A 24,364-nucleotide genomic window follows, 5' to 3' on the forward strand; every position below is an offset into this window, starting at 1 on the left:
GTTTCAGGAAGTGAATCTTAGCCGATTCGGCTCTGCAGGAAAGCATGAGCGATGTTATGATTTATGATTTTTAAATCAACCGTCCCAAAGGCTACCAGACATGGAGAACTGGAGCCTTATTTCACTGTGCGTGTTGCTCGGTTTAACGACAAGATGGGCGGTGTCTTTTCACTCATACTCAGGTTGGTTTTCAATGAACCGCCGTTTTTTTATTTTTAGAACTGACACGTCAAAGTCAGTGGCAGGTGTTCGGAACAGCTCATTCATCTGAAAATGAGCAAGACAATCAGCTCATCTAAAATAAAAATCTAGTGGGATAAACTTTATTCGTGAAATAAATGTTATATATGATGCTTATTATACCGCATCGACGTTTTAATTAATAAACCATACTATTCTGCATTTAAATGAATGAAATAGGTGCAGGGAAACCGCCAATGTTCGGGGACTATGAAGCACAGAGACACTGGCAAGAAGTGACTTACAATCTGCCTGTTCATGAATGGTTAGTCTTTCATTCCTCCTCCATGGCCAAGTACACCAACATTAATGTGAAGGCCTCTCTCTTTGTTTATTTTTTTTAAAGGTTGAATGTTACATTATTTAATTTATAAGGCCAGTGCCTTACATAAATGTGACCTAATAGTTTTTATTTTTTTTCCAAACTAGGTACTTCAATACTACAAATAATGATTTGAACTACTGGGGACTTGATTACCCTCCTTTGACAGCCTATCACAGTCTGGTGTGTGGATATGTGTAAGTGTTGTTTTACATGGTAAATCATCCATATTTTTTTAACTTACCAGTTAAGTTGAACATGGCTTGAAAATGGTGATTTTGATTTTGGTGTGTGTATTTTTGATAGAGCAAAGCTGCTCAATCCTGAATGGGTGGAGTTGCATGCATCTAGAGGCTATGAAAGCCACACTCATAAGTTGTTCATGAGAGCCACAGGTAGGTATTCATGACATCAGACATTTATTTCAAATATGTTAAATGGCAGTATAATTTCTGCAAAGCAAATACTGATACTGACATAATGACATAAAATAAATATGGAAAATTGAACTACACGATTCAGGGAGCAGGCTACACAGTGAATTCCGAGAAAACACTACGCTTGAGCAAACAGTTTGTGAATAGGCTACTACAAATGATGGCCGTGAAAGAGACTGTGAACGCATTGAATAGGATATGTTTAGTTGGTGAATAGCATAGGTTACTATTACACAGAAGCGATAACGTTAAGCGCACCAGAATAAAATATTATATTCAGAAATAAACAGTGTAGCTGACTTACAGATTCAGTTAACATCCACAAATGAATAAGTGCGACGATTCACGGAGCAGGCTACATAGTGAACTCTGAGAAAACGCTACTTAAGCTCCGCTGCTTTCTTCGACCCTCTCTGTCTCTGGTCCTGGGTTGTGCTCACTCAGTGTCAGTGTGAGAGGGGAAGTGGCCAGCGGCTAGAGCGGCAAAAGCCAATGTGTGCTTCTTTTACCGATATATATTTACCGATATCTTTTGCATTTCTAATCCAAACGCCAAACTTGGCACTGCACTTACTCGTGCCCGTAGCAAGACACCTGTCAAGTTTGAAATCCATCGGACTAACGGTTCGAGAGATATGCGAATAACAGACACAAACACACACAGACAGACAGAAAGACGTTCCTGTAATTTATAGATAGATAGATACAGTGCTGCTCAAAAGTTTACACACCCCTTGCAGAATCCATGAAAATGTGAATAATTTTAACAAAATAAGAGGGATCATACAAAATGCATGTTTTTATTTTATTTGGTACTGTCCTGAATAAGATATTTTACATAAATATGTTTACATATAATCTACAAGACGACAAAAAAGCTGAATTTATAAAAATGACCCTGTTCAAAAGTTTATGTACCCTTGATTCTTAATACTGTGTGTCATTATCTGGATGATCAATTTCTGTTTTTTTGTTTTGTGATGTTGTTCTTGAGTCCCTTGTTTGTCCTGAGCAGTTAAACTGCCCAATCTTCTTCAGAAAAATCCTCCATGTCCCAAAAATTCTTCAGTTTTCCAGCATCTTTTACATATTTAAATCCTTTCCAGCAGTGACTGTATAATTTTGAGATCAATCTTTTCACACTGAGGACAATTGAGTGACTTAAACACAACTATTACATTTTTTTCAAACATTCACTGATGCTCCAGAAGGAAACACGATGCATTGCATTAAGACCCGGGGGGTGAAAACTTTTTGAATTTGACGATCAAGGTAAATTGAAATTAATTTGTCTTCCGGGAAACATGTAAGTATCTTCTGTTGTTTCCGAAGGTCAGTACCAATTTAACTTTTTTTTATCTTTAAACAAAATAAAAAATTTTTTGACATCTTTAGCCTGTTCAAAAGTTTTCACCCCCCAAAAGATAGTCCCTCCTGCAACAACACCAAAACCCATTTTCAATATGTCTGTACACTTTGTAAACCTGAGTCACAAAAGCTCTTCGATTCCAGATGCAGACCAAATAGCAATACAAATATTTTTGTCTGTAGCATATTGAAGTGTACCAAAGACTTTGAGTGTAGTGTCACCATTAAAATAGTTGAAGTCAGCAAGTCTCCAAGTGATAGTCATTTATAAATATAATTATGTTTCAAGTTCTGTTTTGTGTAATAATGCGTTAATAGGAGTTTTCTGATCATAGGCGGAGGGTAAACCAACCACTGTTCACAACCACTGTTTATTTTAACAGAAAAGCAAAAAAAACTGTATGCAGGATTTGGCATGGTTGAAAATCTGCAAAGAGCGCTCCCTTTATAATCACAAAATGCTGTCACTCATCTTAGTTTATTACAATCTCACAAAGTTCCGTTAGAATCAATGAAGCTGACTGCACAATGAATCTTTTATTTACATAATTGTTATAAAGAGAGGATTTGTGAGCGTGCAGATCTCAGAATCCACTCACCGCTCAAAACGCAGAAGTTCTTGTTCAGTGCTAACTTAAACACCTTTGATCGGCCATTGCATTCAAGAAATCAACAGATATTGTTGTGATTGGCCAAATTGCTAAACGCTGCAAAAACATTGTAAATAGAAACCCGATGGTGTTCTCCAGAACGCAAACACAGTTGCGCACTGGATCATTTGACAAATATGTTTTATCGATACACTATTATGGAATAAAATGATCCTAGATCAGCAGTTATGGGCTGCTTTTCCCTCTAAAAGCAATGAGAACCAGCAGCTTGAGTTTGGCGGATGCCAGGAGAACGTTGGAGAAGGAATATTGGTATGGGGCTATTTTTCAGGGGTTGGGCTAGGCCCCTTACAGTCATGGGAAATTTTAATGCTTCAGCATACTAAGACATTTTTGATGATGCTAGGCTTCCAATTTTGTTGGAAAAGTTTGGGGAAGGCCCTTTTCTATTGCAGCATGACTGCCCCAGTGCACAAAGCAAGGTCCATAAAGACGTGGTTGGCTGAGTTTGGTGTGTAAAAACTTGACTGGCCCACACAGAGCCCTGAAAACACTCCTTGTGGACAGCCTTTCCAGAAAAGTTGAAGCTGTTATAGCTGCAATTCCATATTATGGCTCGTTTCCACCGAGCGGTACAGTACAGTACAGTACGCATCTTGTGCTGTCATTCCCCTTGTAGCGTGTGAAAGTGACAATTCTCTGTCAACCAATCAACGTTCAGCAGTGAGTCTAGCTCCACCCTTTAGGTCCCGGACTACTGTGATACCCCAATGGAAGGGTCACAAAAAAGGGTACAGTACGGTTCGGTATTTTGGTACCATTCACCATTCTTCTGACAATCGAAATGGAAATAATTGTGTACCATACTGTACTGTACCGTACCGCTCGGTGGAAACAACCCATTAATGTCTATGTATTTAAAATGCAATGTTATTACAGTCCATGTTGGTGTAATTGTCAGGTGTCCCAATACTTTTGTCCATGTAATTATTTTAAGAAGGTGGGGTTATTGTCACCTGTAACCTGCATTGCTTTGAATACTCTTGGATGTTATAAAGCATGTTAATGTTTACAGGGTTTGATCATTGCTTATATGACTGCAGTGTAACCATATGACTCTTTGCAGTCTTCAAAGTCAGTAAATTGTGTAGGATTGATTAAGTAATTCCTCTTGACACAGGAGAAATATTTATACGTTGTATATTAATCTTCTTCATCTCCATTAGTTCTTTTTGCAGATATTTTGATCTACATTCCAGCAGTTTTGGTTTATTGCTTCTACTTTTGTGATGGTTCCTCTAAACAAAAGGTAGCTAAACAAATTCCCTTGAATTTGTATATTGTTAAAAAAATAATAATAATTGAGATTACATTATTGCTTTGATTTGGTCAAACTGTATCTTTTTGTTCTCATAGGTTGCCACAGCTCTCTGCATCCTTCTGTATCCAGGACTTGTACTGATTGACTATGGCCATTTTCAATATCCTTTACCATTTACCCTAATTCTGCTATGATATTTAATATTTATCTAATTTAATTTAATCTATTCACAAATATGTTAAGAACTTAAGATCCAGCAAAAACAGCATGTGCATTATCTTTAACTGCATATTCAGATATAACAGTGTGAGCCTGGGTCTGGCTCTGTGGGCGATTCTGGGACTTGGTTTGGGCTGGGACCTGTTTGGTTCCTTGGCCTTCACCTTGGCTCTCAATTACAAGCAAATGGAATTGTACCACTCACTGCCTTTCTTCTGTTACCTCATGGGGAAGTGCATCAAACAGGGCTTGACTGGGCGAGGGTGAGTCTCTTGGGTTGCATAAATACTGCGGTTTGGTGGTTAAATGTTGATCCCACTTATGGAATGTTAAAATTGTGTAGGCTATTTGTTTTTTAAGCAGACCTCAAAAGATTTCAGAAGATACAAAAAGCCTTGGTGTAGTAAAAGTAGGACTGTTAAATGTATTTATTACAGTCAATGCATGTATCTATGCCTATGTTCAATAGACACACCCAACAAAAAAAGATGTATATGCATGTATGTGTGAGTGTGTATATAATTAATTAAATCAAAAATAGCACCTAAATTAAAAGTGAAGTCATTGGTAGTTTTTTTTTTTTAATTGCTGAATCTAAATCTCAGCAAGTATGATTTATTACTTACAAGTGAAAAGTTCCGTTAATGGAAAATTGCTCACCATTAATTAATGAATCTGTTGACATTCCTATAATTACAAGTTTAGCTGTACAATCCAGCCGAAGTGCCAAAGTCACTGATTTATGCTAGCTTTTAACAAATGCTTAATGTTTGTCATCTGGCACTTCACCGCTACAGGTGTAATTTTAAAATTGTCTTTTTTTATTACATTTTTAAGTATGCAGGTTACATGCAGTTTTACATTAGTCCTGCAGCCAGTCTCAGTGCAAGTGCCCTGCTCTTTGCTGTCTTGCATTTGTTGATTTAGTAACAATGTACCAAGGGCATTTGGAGGCAAATGCATTGGTGGATTAGTTTGCCTGGGAAGAGACATGTCCAGATGACTCTCTAGCCATGCCTGACCATCCCTGCTATGTCTGTGCTTGCAACTGTATATCTACAGCTGAGAGGTGTTAGCGGTTACAGTATACAGCAAACTGAAAAACTGTGATGGTATGTTGTCTCTGCTCAAGTAGTTGAGAAACCTGATTAATAACATGTGAATCATGGAAACGTTTTTATCTAATTAAGCTCAACTATTTTATTTTCACTTACAAATATTAAATTAATAGTATTCTGACAAATATGTATAAAATCATTCACACTCCAATTTTATCAGTGGCCTATAAAAAGCCATTGAAACAGACATTGTCATCCCTGGATGAAACAAAATGGCTTAATGTTTTTATTTCTTTATATATATACCGTATATATGTGTGTGTATATATAAAAAAAAAAAATATATATATATATATATATATATATACACATATATATATAAAGAAATAAAAACATATTAAGCCATTTTGTTTCAAATGTTTCAAAAAGCATTTTGCTTTTCTGTGTGTACCCAGATTTTTCCTGTTGGCCAAGATCGCATTGACTGTATTGGTGACCTTTGCCCTCTGCTGGATGCCTTTTTTGTCCGACCCCAACCAATCTCTACAAGTTCTTCATCGCCTTTTTCCCGTTGACCGGGGTCTGTTTGAGGTAATTCCCCTAATGTGTATGAATCATCACAAAGCATCAATGGGCAAACTCTGTCAAGTTCACCTAAATAGGTTCCTTTCATTGATTTTATTGAACTCATGCTTGCATAACTGAAATTACCTTGCTAATTGTGACATACATTGAGAAATGTTTACTATTTGCTTACAGTCACAGCAGTATTTACACAACTTGGTATCAGGCTTTGCACTTTACTTTTGTAAAACACTGTGGTAAAATGCATGTAAATCAGTCATATTTACTGCTTAAGGAATGAGTTTTCAATACATCATTACAGTATGATGCTTATTCTGTTGTGTGCTAGCCTGATATAAAATTTCCAATGCAGGGTCGGCTTGGAAATGCCCTTGAAATCCTTATCCACATGCATTCACTTTTCTCTGTATGCATGCATGAATGCATAAATACACTGTTGCCAGAATCCTATGTAGATACATAGAGTAAACTGTAAACAGTGTTCAATTCTGGTTCTGTGATACTAATGCAAATAGAAGACTGACTTAATGCACATCTTGCCAGTCAGATCTTTCTATATTCATAGATTACCCCAATAAGACCCTTTGTGTCTAGAGCAGGATTTATCTTTTAGATCTGATTAGTAAACAAGGGTCTCGCATTGAGTTTATTGGAAAACCAGAGCTGTCTCCTGTTCGTTGTCTTAAAGCCAGGTCTGATTCCTTTTTGTAAGTCAATAATGAAATACACGATGTACACGTACTGGCGGCTTGCTTTTGAAACGTACCCAAAAACCCTGTTGTCAAAGTAGCTGTGTTGTGAGAAGTAATTGAAAATTCTACAGGGCTCAGGGCCCAGAATATATCATGCATTTGCCTGACATGAGGCTAACATAATACACAAGGTGTGAGTAATTCTAACCTAGAGCCTTGAGCGTCTGTGACGGAGGAAGCGCTAAGCGAGTCTTGGCTGCTGCTATCATGTACTGTATACATCAGAGGATGGTAAAGCTAGGTGATGTTTAGTCAATAGCTAAATCCGTGCTGTTTGTCTGTAAGAAATACAATTAAATTCCGTCATTTACCTAACCTTATGTTGTTCCAAACCTGCATCACTTTCTTTCTTCTGTGAAACACAAAAGAAGATATTTAAAAAAATGTCCATAAAATGAAAGCCAATGTGATTAAAAAATAAAAAAATAAAAAAATAAAAACACCGTGACAGAATAATATCCCAACCCTTTCACTTGGTAAAGGATTTTGCCTATACAATGAAAGTCAATGGGGTCCAAAACCCAATTGACTTTCATTGTATGGAAAAAAAAAAAAAGTGTGTCCTTTTCAAAGTGTGTCTCATTGGCGGGTCTCATCTTCTGCTGTAGTGTCCACTCGTCTCCACACAGCTGTGAAAGACAGCAGCTGTGTTTTTGAGGACTGAGCAGTATGGAGAGTTTCTCAGAGGCAGGGCTGCAACTTTCATAACATTTACTAATTCTGTTTTTGCACAACTGCTAAAGGCCACCAGTCTTTGAGGAATCACATATCGGTACCCCAGCAGAAAGGTCAATGGGCACTCGTAACGTATCTGTTTCCTAAAGGGTACAATTTGGTCTTCTGTATGTGGCAAAACCGCAGTCTTTGCAGCCTGGGGGATGTTATTAATGTCATTGGTATACATCAACCCTGTGTCCATAAGTTTACAAATAAGTGCTTAGCTTTTTTTGACTTCACGATTACTTGACGGGAAAATTGATGGGAGTGTAATACTTCACCCTTGCCCTTTGTACCAATGCTCCCCAAGAATGCCCACAGGAATTTTTATTGCGCTTTCAGTTGGGAAATGATTACGCTGAGTAATGCCACTTATGTGCTTTCTTTTCAAAAGCCACATACCGTTTAAAGACACTTACCTTATATGTCAGTGCTAATTTTGTAAGCATGCTCATAAATTTGTAGTTATTTAAGAAAAGTCTATTGAGCTGCAACAATATAGAAAATGACCAAGAACAAAATTCTACCCTTGAACCACTGATTTCAAATGTACCACTGATACGCTGTCTTTATGAAATCTCAGGACTGTCAAAGAAACGGCTTGTAGGCTTAATAGTATTGTTCTTGTTTAATATAACTAAAATTAAAAACCATTACAAATTATTTTCTGTAATTAAATATTAGATTAAAAACTTAAAAATGAAAATTAGAAATGTTGTCATTGCAACTTCTTAAAAAAAATCTTATAAAAACATTACTAAAACTTAAACTATTTTTTTATGTATTTAAAAGCTAATTCAACTAAATAATACAAAGTATATGAATGATACTAAACACTGAGGCCTAATATAGTTTGGGATCATGCCCATTTATCTTATTGCTGCAATGTATTCATAATATTTTACAGCATTAACAGCAAGTTGTTTACAGTGTTAATAAAAAAAAAAAATATATATATACAGTTGTTCAAAATAATAGCAGTCCAACATCACTAACCAGATCAATCACTGTTTTTGGTAGAAATTATATTTCTACATGGCAAATAATTTACTAGTAGGTGTAGTAGAGTAATAGAAAAACAACAGACCAACAGTCATGACATGTATGCTGCTAATTCTGTATAATTGAATCATTAATTGAAAGGGGTGTGTTCAAAATAATAGCAGCGTGGAGTTCAATTAGTGAGGTTAATCATTCTGTGAAAAAACTAGTGTCAATAAGTGGCCCTTATTTAAGGACGAAGGCAGTACTGGACTGTACATGGTGATTATAGAGCATTTCTCTCTGAAGATCTGAATAAAATGGGCCGTTCCAAACATTGTTCAGAAGAACAGCGTACTTTGATTAAAAAGTTGATTGGAGAGGGGGAAACTTATAAAGAAGTGCAGAAAATGATAGGCTGCTCAGCTAAAATGATATCAAATTCTTTAAAATGGCAACCAAAACCAGAAAGACGTGGAAGAAAACGGAAAACTACCATTCGAATGGATCGAAGAATAGCCAAAATGGCAAAGACTCAGCCAATGATCAGTTCCAGGGTGATCAAAGAAGATCTAAAGTTACCCGTGAGTACTGCAACAATTAGAAGATGCCTATGTGAAGCCAAGCTATCGGCAAAAAGCCCCCGCAAAGTCCCATTGTTGAAAAAAAGACGTGCTAAAGAGGATACAATTTGCCAAAGAACACATTGACTGGCCTAAAGAGAAATTACGCAATATTTTGTGGACTGATGAAAGTAAGATTGTTCTTTTTGGGTCTAGGGGCCGCAGACAGTTTGTCAGACGACCCCCAAACACTGAATTCAAGCCACAGTACACTGTGAAGACTGTGAAGCATGGTGGCACAAGCATCATGATATGGGGATGTTTCTCATACCATGGTGTTGGGGCTATTTATCGTATACCACGGATCATGGATCAGTTTGAGTAACGTTACATCAAAATACTTAAAGAGGTCATGTTGCCTTATGCCGAAGAGGAAATTCCCTTGAAATGGGTGTTTCAACAAGACAACGACCCGAAACACACCAGTAAGCGAGCAGCATCTTGGTTCCAGACCAACAAGATTAACGTTATGGAGTGGCCAGCCCAATCCCCGGACCTTAATCCAATAGAAAACCTGTGGGGTGACATCAAAAATGCTGTTTTTGAGGCAAAACCAAGAAATGCAGAGGAGCTGTGGTCTGTAGTGCGATCGTCCTGGGCTGGAATACCTGTTCACAGGTGCCAGAAGTTGGTCGACTCCATGCAACACAGATGTGAAGCAGTTCTCAGAAACCGTGGTTATACAACTAAATATTAGTTCAGTGATTCACAAGAAAGCTAAATCTTCAAGCATTTTCCAGTTTATACAGTAAATGTTTGACTTTGTAAAGAAAAATGCAGACACTGCTATTTTTTTGAACAGCCTAATATTCAATTTTCTTCACTTTCTATAAAGTAATAACAAATTTGATAAATTTTTCTTCATGTTTTGATCTTGAATAGAATGTGCAGTGTTCCCAATGCATTTTTGTGTATTGAAATAAAAGTTATTATTAGGATTTTGAGCTTTACTCACTCACTTATACACACACACACACACACACACACACACACACACACATATATATATATATATACACACACACACACACACACATATATATATATATATATATATACACACACACACACACACACACACACATATATATATATATATATATTTATTTATTATTATTTTATTTTTTTTAGATTTTAGGTGGCATTTTTACATTTCAAAAGAAGTGCATTCTGTTTCTTTACATTGTCAGTATTGTTGTGTGATTAATATTCCCTTAATTTTAACCCAATAGTTTATCCCAATATTAGTAATTAAAGCATAAAGTTAAATGTGAAGTTTTGTTTAGTCTGGCCTTTAACTTAAATTGAGCTGGCACCCCTGAATTTACACCAGTTTAAACAACTGTTCATAAAGAACTTGAAAACGGACCTAGCAGTCAGTGTATCATTCGTTCTCATTGTGTCATTCTATCCGGAGCGCATTAGTTTAGTGACTTTGACAGCATGTGTTTGTTGACAGGATAAAGTGGCTAACACATGGTGCAGCTTGAATGTGCTGATAAAGATCAAGACCCTGCTGTCCAGAGAGACTCAGCTGTTCCTCAGGTAATCCTTCACCATCTATTTACCCACAACCCTTTCTCCTTTTCATTTGTCTCTTTATGTATCCTCCTAAAAATCTCTCACAGGATATTCCCTCTTACCAAGTTTGTGAAACACTCATTATAATGGAGGGCACAGAAGGATTATGGGTAGTTAATGATATCGGAGAGATTTTGTGACATTGATATGTGGACACTAATCCGCAGGTGCAAGGCCTTGGTTAAGATTATTTCTTTGACTATTTGCTTTAGAATCTTTAATGATTTGTTTGTCTCTTTGTTCAGTCTATATTTGCAGGGCCGGTAATTAATTTTCTCATAGGTCTGTTTTAAAGGGATAGTTCACCCAAAAAAATTCTGTCATCCTGTTTTATTTTACACTGAGCTAGTCCCCTCATGGGGACAGCCATTTTGAAATGACAGGACCAGCCAAATACTGCACGCTTATTATTGTACACTTTCATTGGGAAAATAAATGAATCATTACTGACTGTGTTTAATGCTTTTCTAGCTGGTGTAAATGTTTGCAAGATGCTACATCCACACTAGCTACTAGGTGTCAGTAAATGTCTAAGACGATTGCTTCTTCGGTCAGCTCCAAGTTCACATTTTACAGGGCTGTGACATTCATATAGTTTTATAAGCAATTTTATGTTACTTTTAAAAACGTGTCATAAGGAAAAAAATTGCTTAGGTTCAGTGTGAAAATGTTAATTTTTACATAAAAAATAGGCATGCACGGATATGAACATTTTGTAAGATACCGATAACCGATAATTCTTTATATTTGAAAGCCGATAACCGATATATTGGCCGAAAAATCTAAATCCAAATTTGTATATAATTTTTGAGAGCCTAATTACAAAAACAAAAGTCTCCATTAAAGTCCATTAAAAGCCATGTCCCAAGCACACCATTATAATTACGTTCTCATTATAATTTTATGTAGCCTATATGACGGACTTGCGCTGCGCATGTTTCCTTTTTCAAGTGATTCCAAATTCCAATCATATTGTCTCATAAACTACTTGTATGTCTCAGCTGAAGGAAATAATCCATTATTTATCGGCTTTAATATATCGGCCAAATTTTCTTACCGGGCCGATAACGATAACATAAAAAATTTATAAATTGGCCAATACCGATATGGTGGCCGATATTTCGTGCATCCCTAGAAAATAACGGTTGCATCAGATACACATGCATTCCCTGTAAAGTGTATCTCACCTGTTACATTTGCATCAGTGTGATGGACCAGATTCTTGTCCCACATGGGTCATTCACCTCTAATAGGGTCATTTTCCTCCAAGAGAGTGATGATTGAGGGGTTAAAGTAATTCTGTGAGTGCTCGGCAGGCCATCTCTGAATCTCATGCATTTCCTGCATGCTGGGATCTTTCTTGTTGACTGTGAGGATGTATAAAAAGATCAGGCAGCCGCGTTCTCTAGTTCCATGGGATAGATTACGGGCTTTGGCAACAGGAGCTCTTGATCGTATTTCTCCACACTGTGTGTGTATAGTAAATCTGTCATTAATGCATGGATGTATTCAATGAAAAAAATGTTTTAATTTTTTTTCTTACAGTTTCGCTCTTACTCTGTTGTTCATCCTGCCTTCATCATTAAAAGTGTTGTCCAAACCCACTCTATGGCACTTCAAGCTTGCCTTGGTAAGTGGTGTCATCATTATGTGTTTGACTTTGACAGTTCAACAACTTGTATTTTTGACCACTGACTCTCCCGGTCTACTTATATTATAGGTGAACTCCTCCCTGGCTTTTTTCCTCTTCTCCTTCCAAGTCCATGAGAAGTCCATCCTTCTAGCAGCCTTGTAAGCAGCGTAATATAATTCATACTACTTGATCCAATTGCTGTGAACAGTACTTTTGCTCAACCCACTGTCATTAATAGACAATGTTATGACACAAAGCGAACACAACACAGTATCTAAAACTAACAGTATCGTGTTTAAAGGTAAAGTTTGCCATTTCATAACAAATTTTTGTGTGTGTTTTTGGGCTCAACTAGTAGCGTAAGATACTGTAGGGGCCGGACTACTGTTTTTGTCAGAACAGCAGAAGAAGGGGTTATACAAGGGATACGGAAACGTTTAAAAACAATGACTATTGCAATTATTACACACTTTTACACTTTAATGTTGAGCCTACCTGATAAATGCCTCCATTTGGTTGGCAGCCAACAATAGTTTTCACAGGTAAAATAAGTATTTAAAAAAAGAATTAGGTACATAAAGAAATGTGTAGATTAAAAAAATTAACATCCCAAAATAAAAATACATTTGCAATCATTTAGAAAAAAACTTTGTAATAGGCATAGCCCAAAAAAAGAAAACAACTGCATTAATGACATCATAATAATTCATACAGCAATTCATTGCTGTCCAATGATGTAGCCAAAATGCAGAAATAGAACAATGGTTAAATAATGCATATTGGTTATCGGACAACTAATCATAAATATAAGAAGGCAATATCAGTAAAAGGCTATATCGGCCAATTTCTAGAAATGATAAACTTCGCCTTCAGTGAAATTAGTGATTGTTTAGTATAGTGCAGTAGTTCCCCTTAATATTCTGCAGAAATATTATGATATATAACATATATACATACACAGAAAGAGCCAGCTGCAAGCAACGTATTGTGTTATATCTTGCATGTGTTAGTCAATCAGTAAGGCATGTTTCTGGATTAAGGGTCTCCATTGGGAGTATTAGAAGTTTGCTGACACAGGAAGTGTAGTGGCTGGATCAGTGGGGAGAGATGATACTGATACCTGGTCCTTGCCCTCTCAACTACATAATTATAGCATCGGTATCATATAAACATATCTGTAATGTAGTAAATATAGTCAAATATGTTTTTTACAGGCCAGTTTGCCTTGTCATCAACGAAATGCCTCTGATTGCCATTTGGTTTCTGCTAACGTCAACTTTCAGGTAAGGTACCAAGCAATATGTGTTACTAAATTCAAATCCTCACGGTTAAGATAACAAAATCCGCAAATGACTGTATAGTGAGAGGAAGAGTAGCTGATGGGGAGTCCCAGCTGTCCACACTTATTGTTGTGTGCATGGTTTAGTGTAAGGATATCACTGGATTACATGACATAGCCCACATACCATTAAACTAAGACCCCTTTGTGTAAACACAACCCACCATTCTCTGGAATCACACTGCCTGCTTCCACAAAACTGTTTTAATGCTGCATATTTCAGTTTTTTTAGCTGAAGACATGATGCTCTTTGTTATGGAAGATAATTAGATTATATTCTATGATAGAGTAATTGTTGCATTAAGGGAAATATCCACAAGAGCATACAGAGACAACACATTGCCATAGTTTTCAATACTGCAAACACACACCATTAATTTGCACACTTTCTACTCATTATGGCGAAATGTTGAGGCATCAAAATTCACAGCTCGTATTGTTTTTTCTGCGTCATGACCTGTTCTGCTAACACAAAGATTGTTTTATTTTGTCAACACTCTCACAATGGTAGTATTATTCATGGTGCACAAGTTATTGTTTTTCAGCCAAATGCCTATGGAAACAGCTAAGATACTGTGTGTGTGTGTGTGTGTGTGTGTGTGTGTAAGGAAGACCTACTGGAAAATGTGCATGATTCGATAATTAAACCATTTTTATTAAAACATACTGTTCTTGAAAATGTTAAGAAAATCAGGTTTTCATAAGTTTTCACGTTTATATTTTTATATATATGGTTCGATTTTGCACATTTTCATTAACTTAAAAATTATTTTCTTCTAAAAGTATGCAAGTAATTTTAGTTAGGGTAAAATTTACTAAAATGAATGAATGAATATGAAATAACTAAATATTGACTCAATTTAAAGGATTTTTCTTTTCTTTTTTTACATGGAGTGGGCACTTCTCTTGGTTACCCCCGCTATTATTGGACACTTTTGTGGAATAAATTAATCTTGGCTGACTGCGAATAATGCATTTCTACCAGGGGTGTCACAAACCTGTTCCTGGAGGGCTACTGTCCTGTAGAGCAGTGTTTCCCAACCCTGTTCCTGGAGGCACACCAAGAGCAAATTCCAAACCGCATTTTTGTGCCCTTGAAGGGCCCTTCGGGAAGGGGGCGCCATTTGTAGGGGTGTTCCAAACGAAAGTGAACAACTGGGTTCCTTCACGAAGGGCCCTTCCACAAGGCTGTTAGCGAAGGGAACATGCAATGGTCACTTCAAGGATGTAATGTTATCATTTATGGTCATGTGACCCAGTAAATACTCGTGATTCATTTTAAAGCTAGATGGCGGGAGAGTTTGAGTTTACTTACATACAGAGCAATTCAAGTTGTTTTGTTTGTGATACATTTTTGTCATGTTATGTTTAAATAAGTTTCATAGGTAAGAAATGTGTTAGGTAATGTTGGGTCCAAAGATGAGAAGACAAGTTTTAAAGTTGAGAGCAGCAAAATACACTCACACACAGATATATAGTGCATATTTTAAAACATTTTTTGTATAAAATGTACATTTATATCCAACAGTTGTCAACAGCAATAATAAGAAATTTCTGTCATAAGAACAGCTATTCAGCTGATAGAAACCTTGCTGCGTTGTCATGGGAACATCCCAGATGAAAATAATGAGGAAATTACATTGTCTTTAGTTGCTCCCATCGTCAGGTGCGTTCCAAACAGTTGCATAATGGCACACAAGTGCCCTGCTCACTCCAAAGTCCCCACTTCAAGGGTTCTGCCCTTCAAAGGGAGGAGGGCATAGGGATGCTCACTTCGGTTTGGAATTTGCCGAAACACTACACTTTTTTCCAACTCTTCCTAATCAATCACACTTCAATCAGCTTGTTAGTAGAGACTCCAAGACCAGAAATATATGGGTCAGATAAGGGCGCCTCCAGGAGCAGGGTTGGAAACACTGCTGTAGAGTTTAGCTCTAAACCTAATTAAACACACCTGAACCAGCTAAGTAAGGTCTTCAGACTCACTAGAAACTTCTAAGCAAGTGTGTTGGAGCTAAAATCTGCAGGACATTGGCCCTCCAGGAGCAGGATTGGACACCCCTGCAAACATTTGCATGATTCTACATCCACACAACTAGGTGTCAGTATACATATGTACAAGACGATTGCTACATCGGTCAGCACAGAGTTCACCTCAAAAAACTGTAAAATGCCATTTTAGTCGGAGTAAAATTGACTAAAATGAATGAATATAACATGTCAAAACATTGACCAAATTTAAAGTTTTTACACAGAGCGGGTCTCATCATGGGGGCTGCCATTTTGAAATGATAGGACCAGCCGAATACTGCACACTTATCTTGATCAAAATGAAAATTAACACCAGCTGTATCAAAAAAACAGGGATAAATAATCAGTTATTGTGCACATTCAGAATTCTGTATGTTTTTAACATTGCCGTTTTCTCTCTAGCATGCTCCCCCTGCTGTTGAAGGACGGTTTGCTGTTGCCTTATGCGGTGACCTCATCGGCGTTCCTCTTTCTGAGTTTGTATCTGCTCTCTGCTTTAGAGAAAACTACAGATGAAGAACTCAGGCTGAGCCTCCCTCACAAACTCACTCAGCACTGTCTGCCTAAACTCAGCCTCATCATTAAATGGAAAGTAAGTTAACGCTGACGTCACGGCCCGTTACCCCACTGACGTTAATGAATTCGACGCTTATGAAGAAGTCAGTAAAGCGCACTAGGCCACTTGAACGGGCCATAACTTTCACATTAGCTTGACCCCATGCTCCTCTTAGTGCTTTTGAAGACTGAACGTTTCAACAGCTCCTTGCGTGAATGTTCAAGATCAGAAGGTGTGCTATTTGTGTAGCGTGAGTCATTAACACAGGTTTGCCTAGATATATTTATTTACACAAGAGACATAAATAAGGGGGCCCTATGATGGAGGTAGAGTTTCATTGGGGGGTCGTGTTGCTCACACCAGCACTTCCACTGATCCTTCACTCCATCTGTCGTAAATAGACACGTTAATGTTTATACCTCGTCATCCCAAAACAGGGTGGAAAATAAACATCAAGTTACAAGGATCTGTGTACTGCCGTTGTTGTAGAACTTGACTAGGACTAATTAAAGGGGGGGTGAAATGCTCATTTTCACTCAATCTCCTGTTAATCTTGAGTACCTATAGAGTAGTATTGCATCGTTCATATCTCCAAAAAGTCTTTAGTTTTATTATATTTATAAGTGAAAGATAGACTGTACCGAGTCTTTCCGGAAAAAACCGAGCGGCTGGGGGCGGGCCGTGTGGGCGATGTGTTAAAGCTGTGCTAACGCGCCGAGCTAGTAACGTTAACAACACACAGAGACATTTGTTCAACAGTTTTACTCACCGCCCGGTTCCAACGCACGACTGCGGACCTTTATCATTGTGACTGCTCGATCCTTAAGCATTAGACGATCTGCAAATCCGTGATCTGGGCTTTGTTTATAAAACAATCATCGTCGAAATGCAGGGAAACAGTCTTGCTCAACTCGTTTTTGCCCCGGAAAAACAAACTGCATCCACTATTCCCTTAACGCTGGGTTCTTTGGGAATCTGTGCAGGTTTGTCTTGCCCTGGCAACCAAAAACCCACTTCTTTGGTGACACTGACTTCCCTAAAGCCGAGCAGAGCGCTTAGATGAGGTACTGCTTTCGCTCTCTTGCTCTGGTCTACGAGTGCGCGCGCCCGCGATCTTACCGGAGAAGTGCCCTTAGGACCCGTATAAGGAAATTCCGTTACATCGGACGTCACACATGCCCATACTCGAAAAAAACTTTCCGAAACTTGTGACAAACCGGAAGGACAATTTTTGGCACAGAAATACTCCTTCAAACGTACAATTTAATTTTTGAAACTTTGTCCATGTTTAGCATGGGAATCCAACTCTTTAACAGTGTAAAAAACTCAGTATGCATGAAATAGCATTTCACCCCCCCTTTAATGTTTGTCATATTTCCTCTCATAGGAAAGGAAATAATGTGTAAGTGTTGTTCTCTTTGTCTTTTACAGTTCTGGTTTTCACTGGTGGCCATGGCTGCGTTGAGCTTTACGAGCGTGTGGTTGGAGCCTCCGGCCAAGTTGCCCGATCTGTTTCCGGTTCTGGTCTCCGTCCTCTCCTTTCTGCACTTTCTGGGCTTCGTCATATATTTCAACCTAGTCCAGTTGATGGAGTCACCGAGGAAAAAGAGCCAGAAGAAAACAAACTGAAACATGTCTTCAAAGACATTAGTTGCCAAAAGAAGAACTACAGTCAGGATGTTGGTGAAAAGAGTGGACAATCCCTGCGGTTAGAATAGAACAGGATGGGAATAGTTTGGAAAAATTCAATTTCCTCCTAATGAAGTTTGGGGGTATTGCTTGGGAAGAGTGAATCAAATGAAAGGAGATACAGTTCTGCCAGACTTTCTCTCACTTGTATAATTTAGAGACAAATTCGGTTAGTGGGATATTGGTATTGTGTAAATGACCAGGCCATAAGGGATCGCTTGTGCTGACATTATTTTTTTTAACATTTTTGATACATCATTAAATGTTTTTGTACCAAATGAAATTGTCTCCAGGATTTTTAAATGACCTAACAATTTTTTTTATTTTTTTTTTAAAGTTGCAGGTTTGTTGTCCTTGTTTGTTGGGCTACACAATTTGTCCAACATATTTGTGACCCTGGATCAGAAGTCACACGGGTATATTTGTGGCAATAGTCAACAATACATTGTATGGGTCAAAATTATCGATTTCTCTTTTATGCCAAAAAATCATTAGGATATTAAGTAAAGATCATGTTCCATGAAGATATTTTGTAAATTTCCTACCGTAAATATATAAAACCTTTATTTTTGTGAGTGAATACAGCACAATCGTGAACATAAATGGACAACTTTAAAGGCGATTTTCCAAATCCAAAGCCAAATATTGTCATATCCTAACAAACCATACATCAATGGAAAACATATTTATTCAGCTTTCAGATGACATATAATAAATATCACCTAATATATATATATATATCTCAATTTCAAAAATTTGACCAGGGTTTTGTGGTCCAGGGTCACATTTGTGATTTATATAGCAATTTAACAAAAATATGAATAATTGTATTAATTTTATTAATTAAATTATTTTAATAATTATTAAAAATAATAAATAAAAATATAACTTTCACTAAAATAAGAGTATTTAAGAAAAATGATAATTTATTATTGTTATACAGTACTAATTTAAATTTACAATATTTATGAATTAGCGCATATATTTAATTAAATCCCAGCTTTTCCGATTTGATAATCACACTAAGTCATATTGCGATTTTGGATTTATTTTAACAACATGATGGAAAAAAAATATATATGTACCTTTCAATGAGTAATGTGATGACAAATAAAATAATAATGATTATTATAATAATTGTTAATAAATAAATAAATTAAAATAAGAAATACTATACATCACTGTAAAATAAAGTATTTTAAATATAGTAATTTTATTTTACAGAACCATTTTAAAAGTACAATACAAATATTTAAGAAACAACCCCCATATATTTATTTAATTAAATCACAGATTCTGATTAGATAATCACACTAAGCCATATCATATAAAAAAATCATTTATTCGGATTAATCATGCAGCCCTAAACAATAGTTCTCATCAAATAAACAAACTTAAGAAAAAAAAGTATGAATTTAATTTACTTTTCAAGTAGTAAATGAAGAGAAATATTAATTAACACAGTGGAATCATCTTGGCCGAGACTAAAGACGTGAGGCTAGTACTAAAGCTATGCATTAAAATGCTTCAACTTCATGAGCTGTAAAACAAAAATGATGGAAGCAGACATATCAGAACATAATGCTGTAAAGCTGAAATACCAAGGGGAAAAAAGTACAAGCAATCTTTCTCACCCCTCTTTGTTCGAGTTAATGACGGCCATTAAAAAAATCCATTACAACTATAAATGTTATCAGGTCACAAAGGGGCTAGTGTGTTACAGCCTGAGCGAGGTCTGGAGCCGCCACATATGATCAGGAAAGAATGAACCGGTTTTGGTTTGACTGTCTTGCACAACATCCTGTAAAACAAACAGCAAGCCACAATAAGCAGAATGCGTGATACAATTTTAATGGATGGTGCTAATATTAAATAACCATATCTTGCATGCCGTGCTTGGTTAAATACATTGAACTCAGTAAGTTTAACAGCCCACGGCAAACAGACCAAACTGCTGAATTCTGAGATGCTTTTCTTGTTCATCTCAACAGACTGTAGCAATGCAAAGTGTGTGACAAGTGTGTGTTTTGTTAGGTCAACCTAAGCTTTTGTCCTTCAGACAGCCTCTAGAAGTGATAAAGAGAGAGTTACGTGATCCACCTTGAGCGGGGCACCAGCTGCCGCCCATGTCCTACATCGAGAAATGATCCCTCAGCGGCTGCCAAAATAAAGAGACAGATCAACAATGAATACTCTTACCTCCTGTATATCTGTGCGTGTGTAGTTTTTCAACACATTTGTTGATTTCTCAAATATATATGTGTGTGTATGCATACATTTCTCTCCGCATCAGCCCTAATGGGACTGTATGCCAGCGGTAAGAACACTATTTTCGCAGAGACGCAGCACACCGTGTATTTTAGAATCAACATTTTGTCAGATTCCTGGTGAAATGGAGGGAGAAACCTTTCAGAGAATGAATTGAATGTAAATGTGTCTGAGATGGGATGGCAAGGTGTCGGCGGCGCTGTCTCATTTTGACTACGCCGGAAAGACTGACAGCCTCCTCAGACATCTCGACGCTTTCAGACTGACAGGACGTTCAGTGTACATCAAACACGCTGACAGAAAGTTGCAGCTCTGCCAAAATAAGAACCGTTCCATTTGCAACTGCTCACAGAATTACATGAAACAAAAGCATATTGCGTGGAAAAGTCTTTGTAAATCTCTGGCATATTACATTAATATTTAAGCCTGAGATTAAATGGATTGATAGAATTACACTACCGTTCAAATGTTTTATGATAGATTCTTTTTATGTTTTTGAAAGAAGTCTCTTATGCTCACTGAGGGTGCATTTATTTGATCAGAAATACTGTAAAAACAGTAATAATAAGAAATATCATTACAATTTGAAATAACTGTTTTCTATTTTAATATATTTGACATATTTCAGTAGCCTTTACTAGCGTCACAAGATCCTTCTTGTGTGTACCGTCTCTGGATCACAAAACCAGTCACAAGTCGCACGGGTATATTTGTGACGATAAATTATCAAAATTATCGATTTATTTTTCTTTTATGCCAAAAATCATTAGGATATTAAGTAAAGATCATGTTCCATGAAGATATTTAGTAAATTTCCTACTGTAAATATATAAAACATTTATCTTTGTGAGTGAATGCAGCAGAATCGCGAACATAAATGGACAACTTTAAAAACGATTTTCTCAATGTTTCGATTTTTTTGACCCTCAGATTCCAGATATTCAAATAGTTTTATCTCGACCAAATATTGTCATATCCTAACAAACCATACATTAATGGAAAGAATATTTATTCAGCTTTCATATGATCTCACGTTAAATAAATTTACCCATGTGACTGGTTTTGTGGTCCAGGGTCACATGTGTATCTGACAGCACTCATTTTTGTGTCAATAAAGAAACATACGACATTTAAATGCATGAAATTATCCTATTCAGTAGTTTTGTCAAATTACTCTAAAATGATCAAATTTGTTTAAGATTAAGCATAATTCAAGTAGAAATAACTCTCTTGTCCCATCTTATAACATGAAGAAGATTCAAGAGACATCACACAAAAATCTCAGCCCGTTCCCAGTGTGTTGCTAGGGGGCTCTGGGTGGTTGCTAGGTTAGGCCAAGTCAAAACAGTCTACCCTACTCTATAAAAACACCACTAATTACTGTAAAATTATAGGATTGCTTGGAATCTGTGTAATGAGACAAGCTTTTAAAGTTTCAGTGAGTACAATGATAACCCAGGTACGGTTGGAAGAAAAAAACAAAACATACCTTAAGATCGCCTTAAGAAATTCAAAAGAGCTGCCAGTCTGTTTCAACCCTGTAAAAGACACATGGACAGATTAACACACACTTTATCTAGTTTAAGAGCGTGAGAGTGAATTCATAAATGAGACATGTGCTCGTGTAACGTATCAGGTATATCATACCATCAGTCATAGGTTTTGTAGACTGCTGCCGCTGTCACTGCTAGATGATCTAAATGCAAATGATCTGAAATGCCTCTGAATGCATTTCATACTGCTGCAGGACGCGTGTGGACATAACCAGCGTTTATATTAGAGACCAAAACACATGCTGAGAGTTGCTTAACTTCACCCTCCCCACCCAAAGTCCTCTAATATACAGCAGTCCTTTAATTGTGATGGAGTTTTCCATCAAAAAGGGCTAAAATGTTCCCCAAACAGACGCCATTTATCCTTCAGCAACCCAGGATTGATGTGGTGTTAGCAGGGTCTGTGACCCCGTCCCAGCCAAGAACCAAAAACCTATTTGTTTTATTACATTTTAAGGAATTTTTAATACAGTCTATTAAGGCTGTCTTACAAATCTCCCACAGCTCGACCCCATCTGCGGCCTGATCAATTTTTATACTGCTGATCCGTCCCCTTCCTTCTCATTTTGTCATCGCAAAATTCATATTATATAGGATTTTCTTATGGAAAACTCGCCATAAAAATCCGTTACTACATCTGCTGATGTGCACGGGAGGCCGCCGCGTGAAGACGGAGAGGGCTTTGGTGAAGATAAAATTTGTTTCAGCGGTAAGCAGAACTGTTTAAATGTTATTTATTTTCATGCTCCAAAGAAAATATATTGTGAAGTGCAACATTGATTTAGAACATAACAATGTCTCCGTATAGGCGTAGAAGAGGTGGAGGCAGGGGCCGATTTATGAATCCTTTGCTCAGCTCCTTTAATTGAATTTTCCAAATCTCTCGCCACACAGAAATAATCAATACCCTCGGTCCAGGCGACAAACTTGCCTCAGAATTATTGCGCTCTCTCTTTTTCCATTTTGCGCTCATCAGCAACATGTAACGTGAAGCTCGGGACTTGGTAATGCCTGAATAAGCCAGAAAATTTATAGTCGGTCTGATTGTTTAGGAGGGGTGGCCTCTCTAGAATGCTTGGGAAAAACTTTTGTCAGGTTTGCCATAAACATCTTGCTCGTTGAGTTGCCCTTTCGCCCAATGTTATATTTTGGGAAGCCATTAGATGATTGCCGGGGGTTGGAAGGGGCTTCCGTTAGGGACATGGATTCAGCGGTTTGCCTGTCAAAGTTAAAATATCCTTGTGGATTTTCTCAGCTGTCTTGGCGGTATCACGCTGCCTGGTGCTCAGCTTGGTTTTACACGAGTGGTGTCACATCCTCGCCCTCATATGTCATCCGCACCAGCTCCTGTGTGGCTCAAGTGACACAGAGTGTTTGAGAACTCTAATAGCAATGATGTGTCTCTATGAAATCCAGGGCCAGGATCTAATGGTGTCCCAAGAGAGTTTCAACATCTTCAACTAATTACATGCAGCACAATGCATTTATTTACTGTGATTATCATTTGTCTTGATTTATTTAAAGCTTAATAATGTTGCTGCAAAAAATAGTTCTTCTTCTGGCGAGATATGAACGTAGAAAAATATTCAAACTCTATTTAGGGAACTTCAATGAGGTAATTTCAAACTTATACAAATCCTACTAAACGCATTATTTGTACAGGACAATGTAGACGTACTCGGATGTTCAGTTTGATAACTGAAACTGCATCCTTTCAGTGAAAATATTTGTTTTCATGGACAATCGCAATCTTTTGTGATTGTCAAGTAATTCGATTTTGTAACACCAATCTAATTCACAAGTTTACAATTCCAACACAGAAAAAGGCCCTTCATAACACAAATGACAGTAAAAATCATTGCCATATTAAAATGTTTAAAATAATACATCTATTTGAATAGATTTAAAAATGTATTGTATTCCTGTGATGCAATGTTGAATTTTCAACAGCCATTACTCCAGTCTTCAGTGTCACATGATCCTTCAGAAATCATTCTAATATGCTGATTTTGTAATAAAAGTACTAATTTAAAAAGAATTCACTGACCCCAAACTTTTGGTAAATAATATAATATAATATAATATAATATAATATAATATAATATAATATAATATAATATAATATAATATAATAATTGGTTCAATGTGTCCTAATTTCACATTATGACACACAATCAAACATTACACTCCTAAGCGGCCTTAAATCATTTGTTTATCGTCAGTGTATGTCTAGGGACGTAAATGTAAAAACACTCTTGTACTGTTGTTGTTGTTCTCCACATTGATAAATTTCATGCTCCACCATGTGATCAAGATTGTGACATTCCTTTGGTGTCGAGCTACAAGCAACTTCTACGCAAAGGTCCTGGAGTGTGACTAATTAAAACAATTTCAGCCGACCTTATCTTAAAAACATGGCGAACTTCATCACAATCCAGCCATTGTGTTGCATCAAATCACTATTGTGCGATTGAATCACA

At 37.0% G+C, this 24,364-nt stretch overlaps 2 protein-coding genes across 5 annotated transcripts in view; one reads left to right on the top strand and one right to left on the bottom strand.

Annotated features, from left to right (window-relative positions):
* On the top strand, positions 1-18,343 carry alg6 (ALG6 alpha-1,3-glucosyltransferase). Of its 2 annotated transcripts, none has more exons than XM_079883798.1 (14): positions 1-182; positions 421-505; positions 670-759; positions 869-957; positions 4,205-4,287; positions 4,395-4,459; positions 4,596-4,781; positions 6,032-6,167; positions 10,694-10,779; positions 12,361-12,445; positions 12,536-12,606; positions 13,663-13,731; positions 16,221-16,410; positions 17,806-18,343. In XM_079883798.1, the coding sequence occupies exons 1-14, from the start codon at positions 101-103 to the stop codon at positions 18,001-18,003; spliced, it is 1,515 nt and encodes a 504-aa protein (XP_079739924.1). In that variant the 5' UTR covers positions 1-100; the 3' UTR covers positions 18,004-18,343. The 2 variants fall into 2 exon arrangements, with proteins under 2 accessions (XP_079739924.1, XP_079739925.1); XM_079883799.1 differs by having other exon boundaries at positions 4,395-4,420.
* itgb3bp (integrin subunit beta 3 binding protein) overlaps positions 17,903-24,364 on the bottom strand; it is a gene marked incomplete at its 5' end in the record, with an annotated part of 10,719 nt that continues 4,257 nt past the window's right edge. For 2 of the 3 annotated variants that reach the window (XM_079883800.1, XM_079883802.1), the window contains 3 exons: positions 19,387-19,864; positions 20,164-20,221; positions 21,821-21,869. In XM_079883800.1, coding sequence (XP_079739926.1) covers positions 20,215-20,221; positions 21,821-21,869 — 56 coding nt within the window. In that variant the 3' untranslated portion in view covers positions 19,387-19,864; positions 20,164-20,214. Of the gene's footprint in view, positions 17,950-19,386; positions 19,865-20,163; positions 20,222-21,820; positions 21,870-24,364 lie in introns of those variants that run through there. The other variant, XM_079883801.1, reaches the window with a different exon arrangement.

Source organism: Squalius cephalus (genome assembly GCF_949319135.1).
Source record: "Squalius cephalus genome assembly, chromosome: 10".
Lineage (NCBI taxonomy): Eukaryota > Metazoa > Chordata > Actinopteri > Cypriniformes > Leuciscidae > Squalius > Squalius cephalus.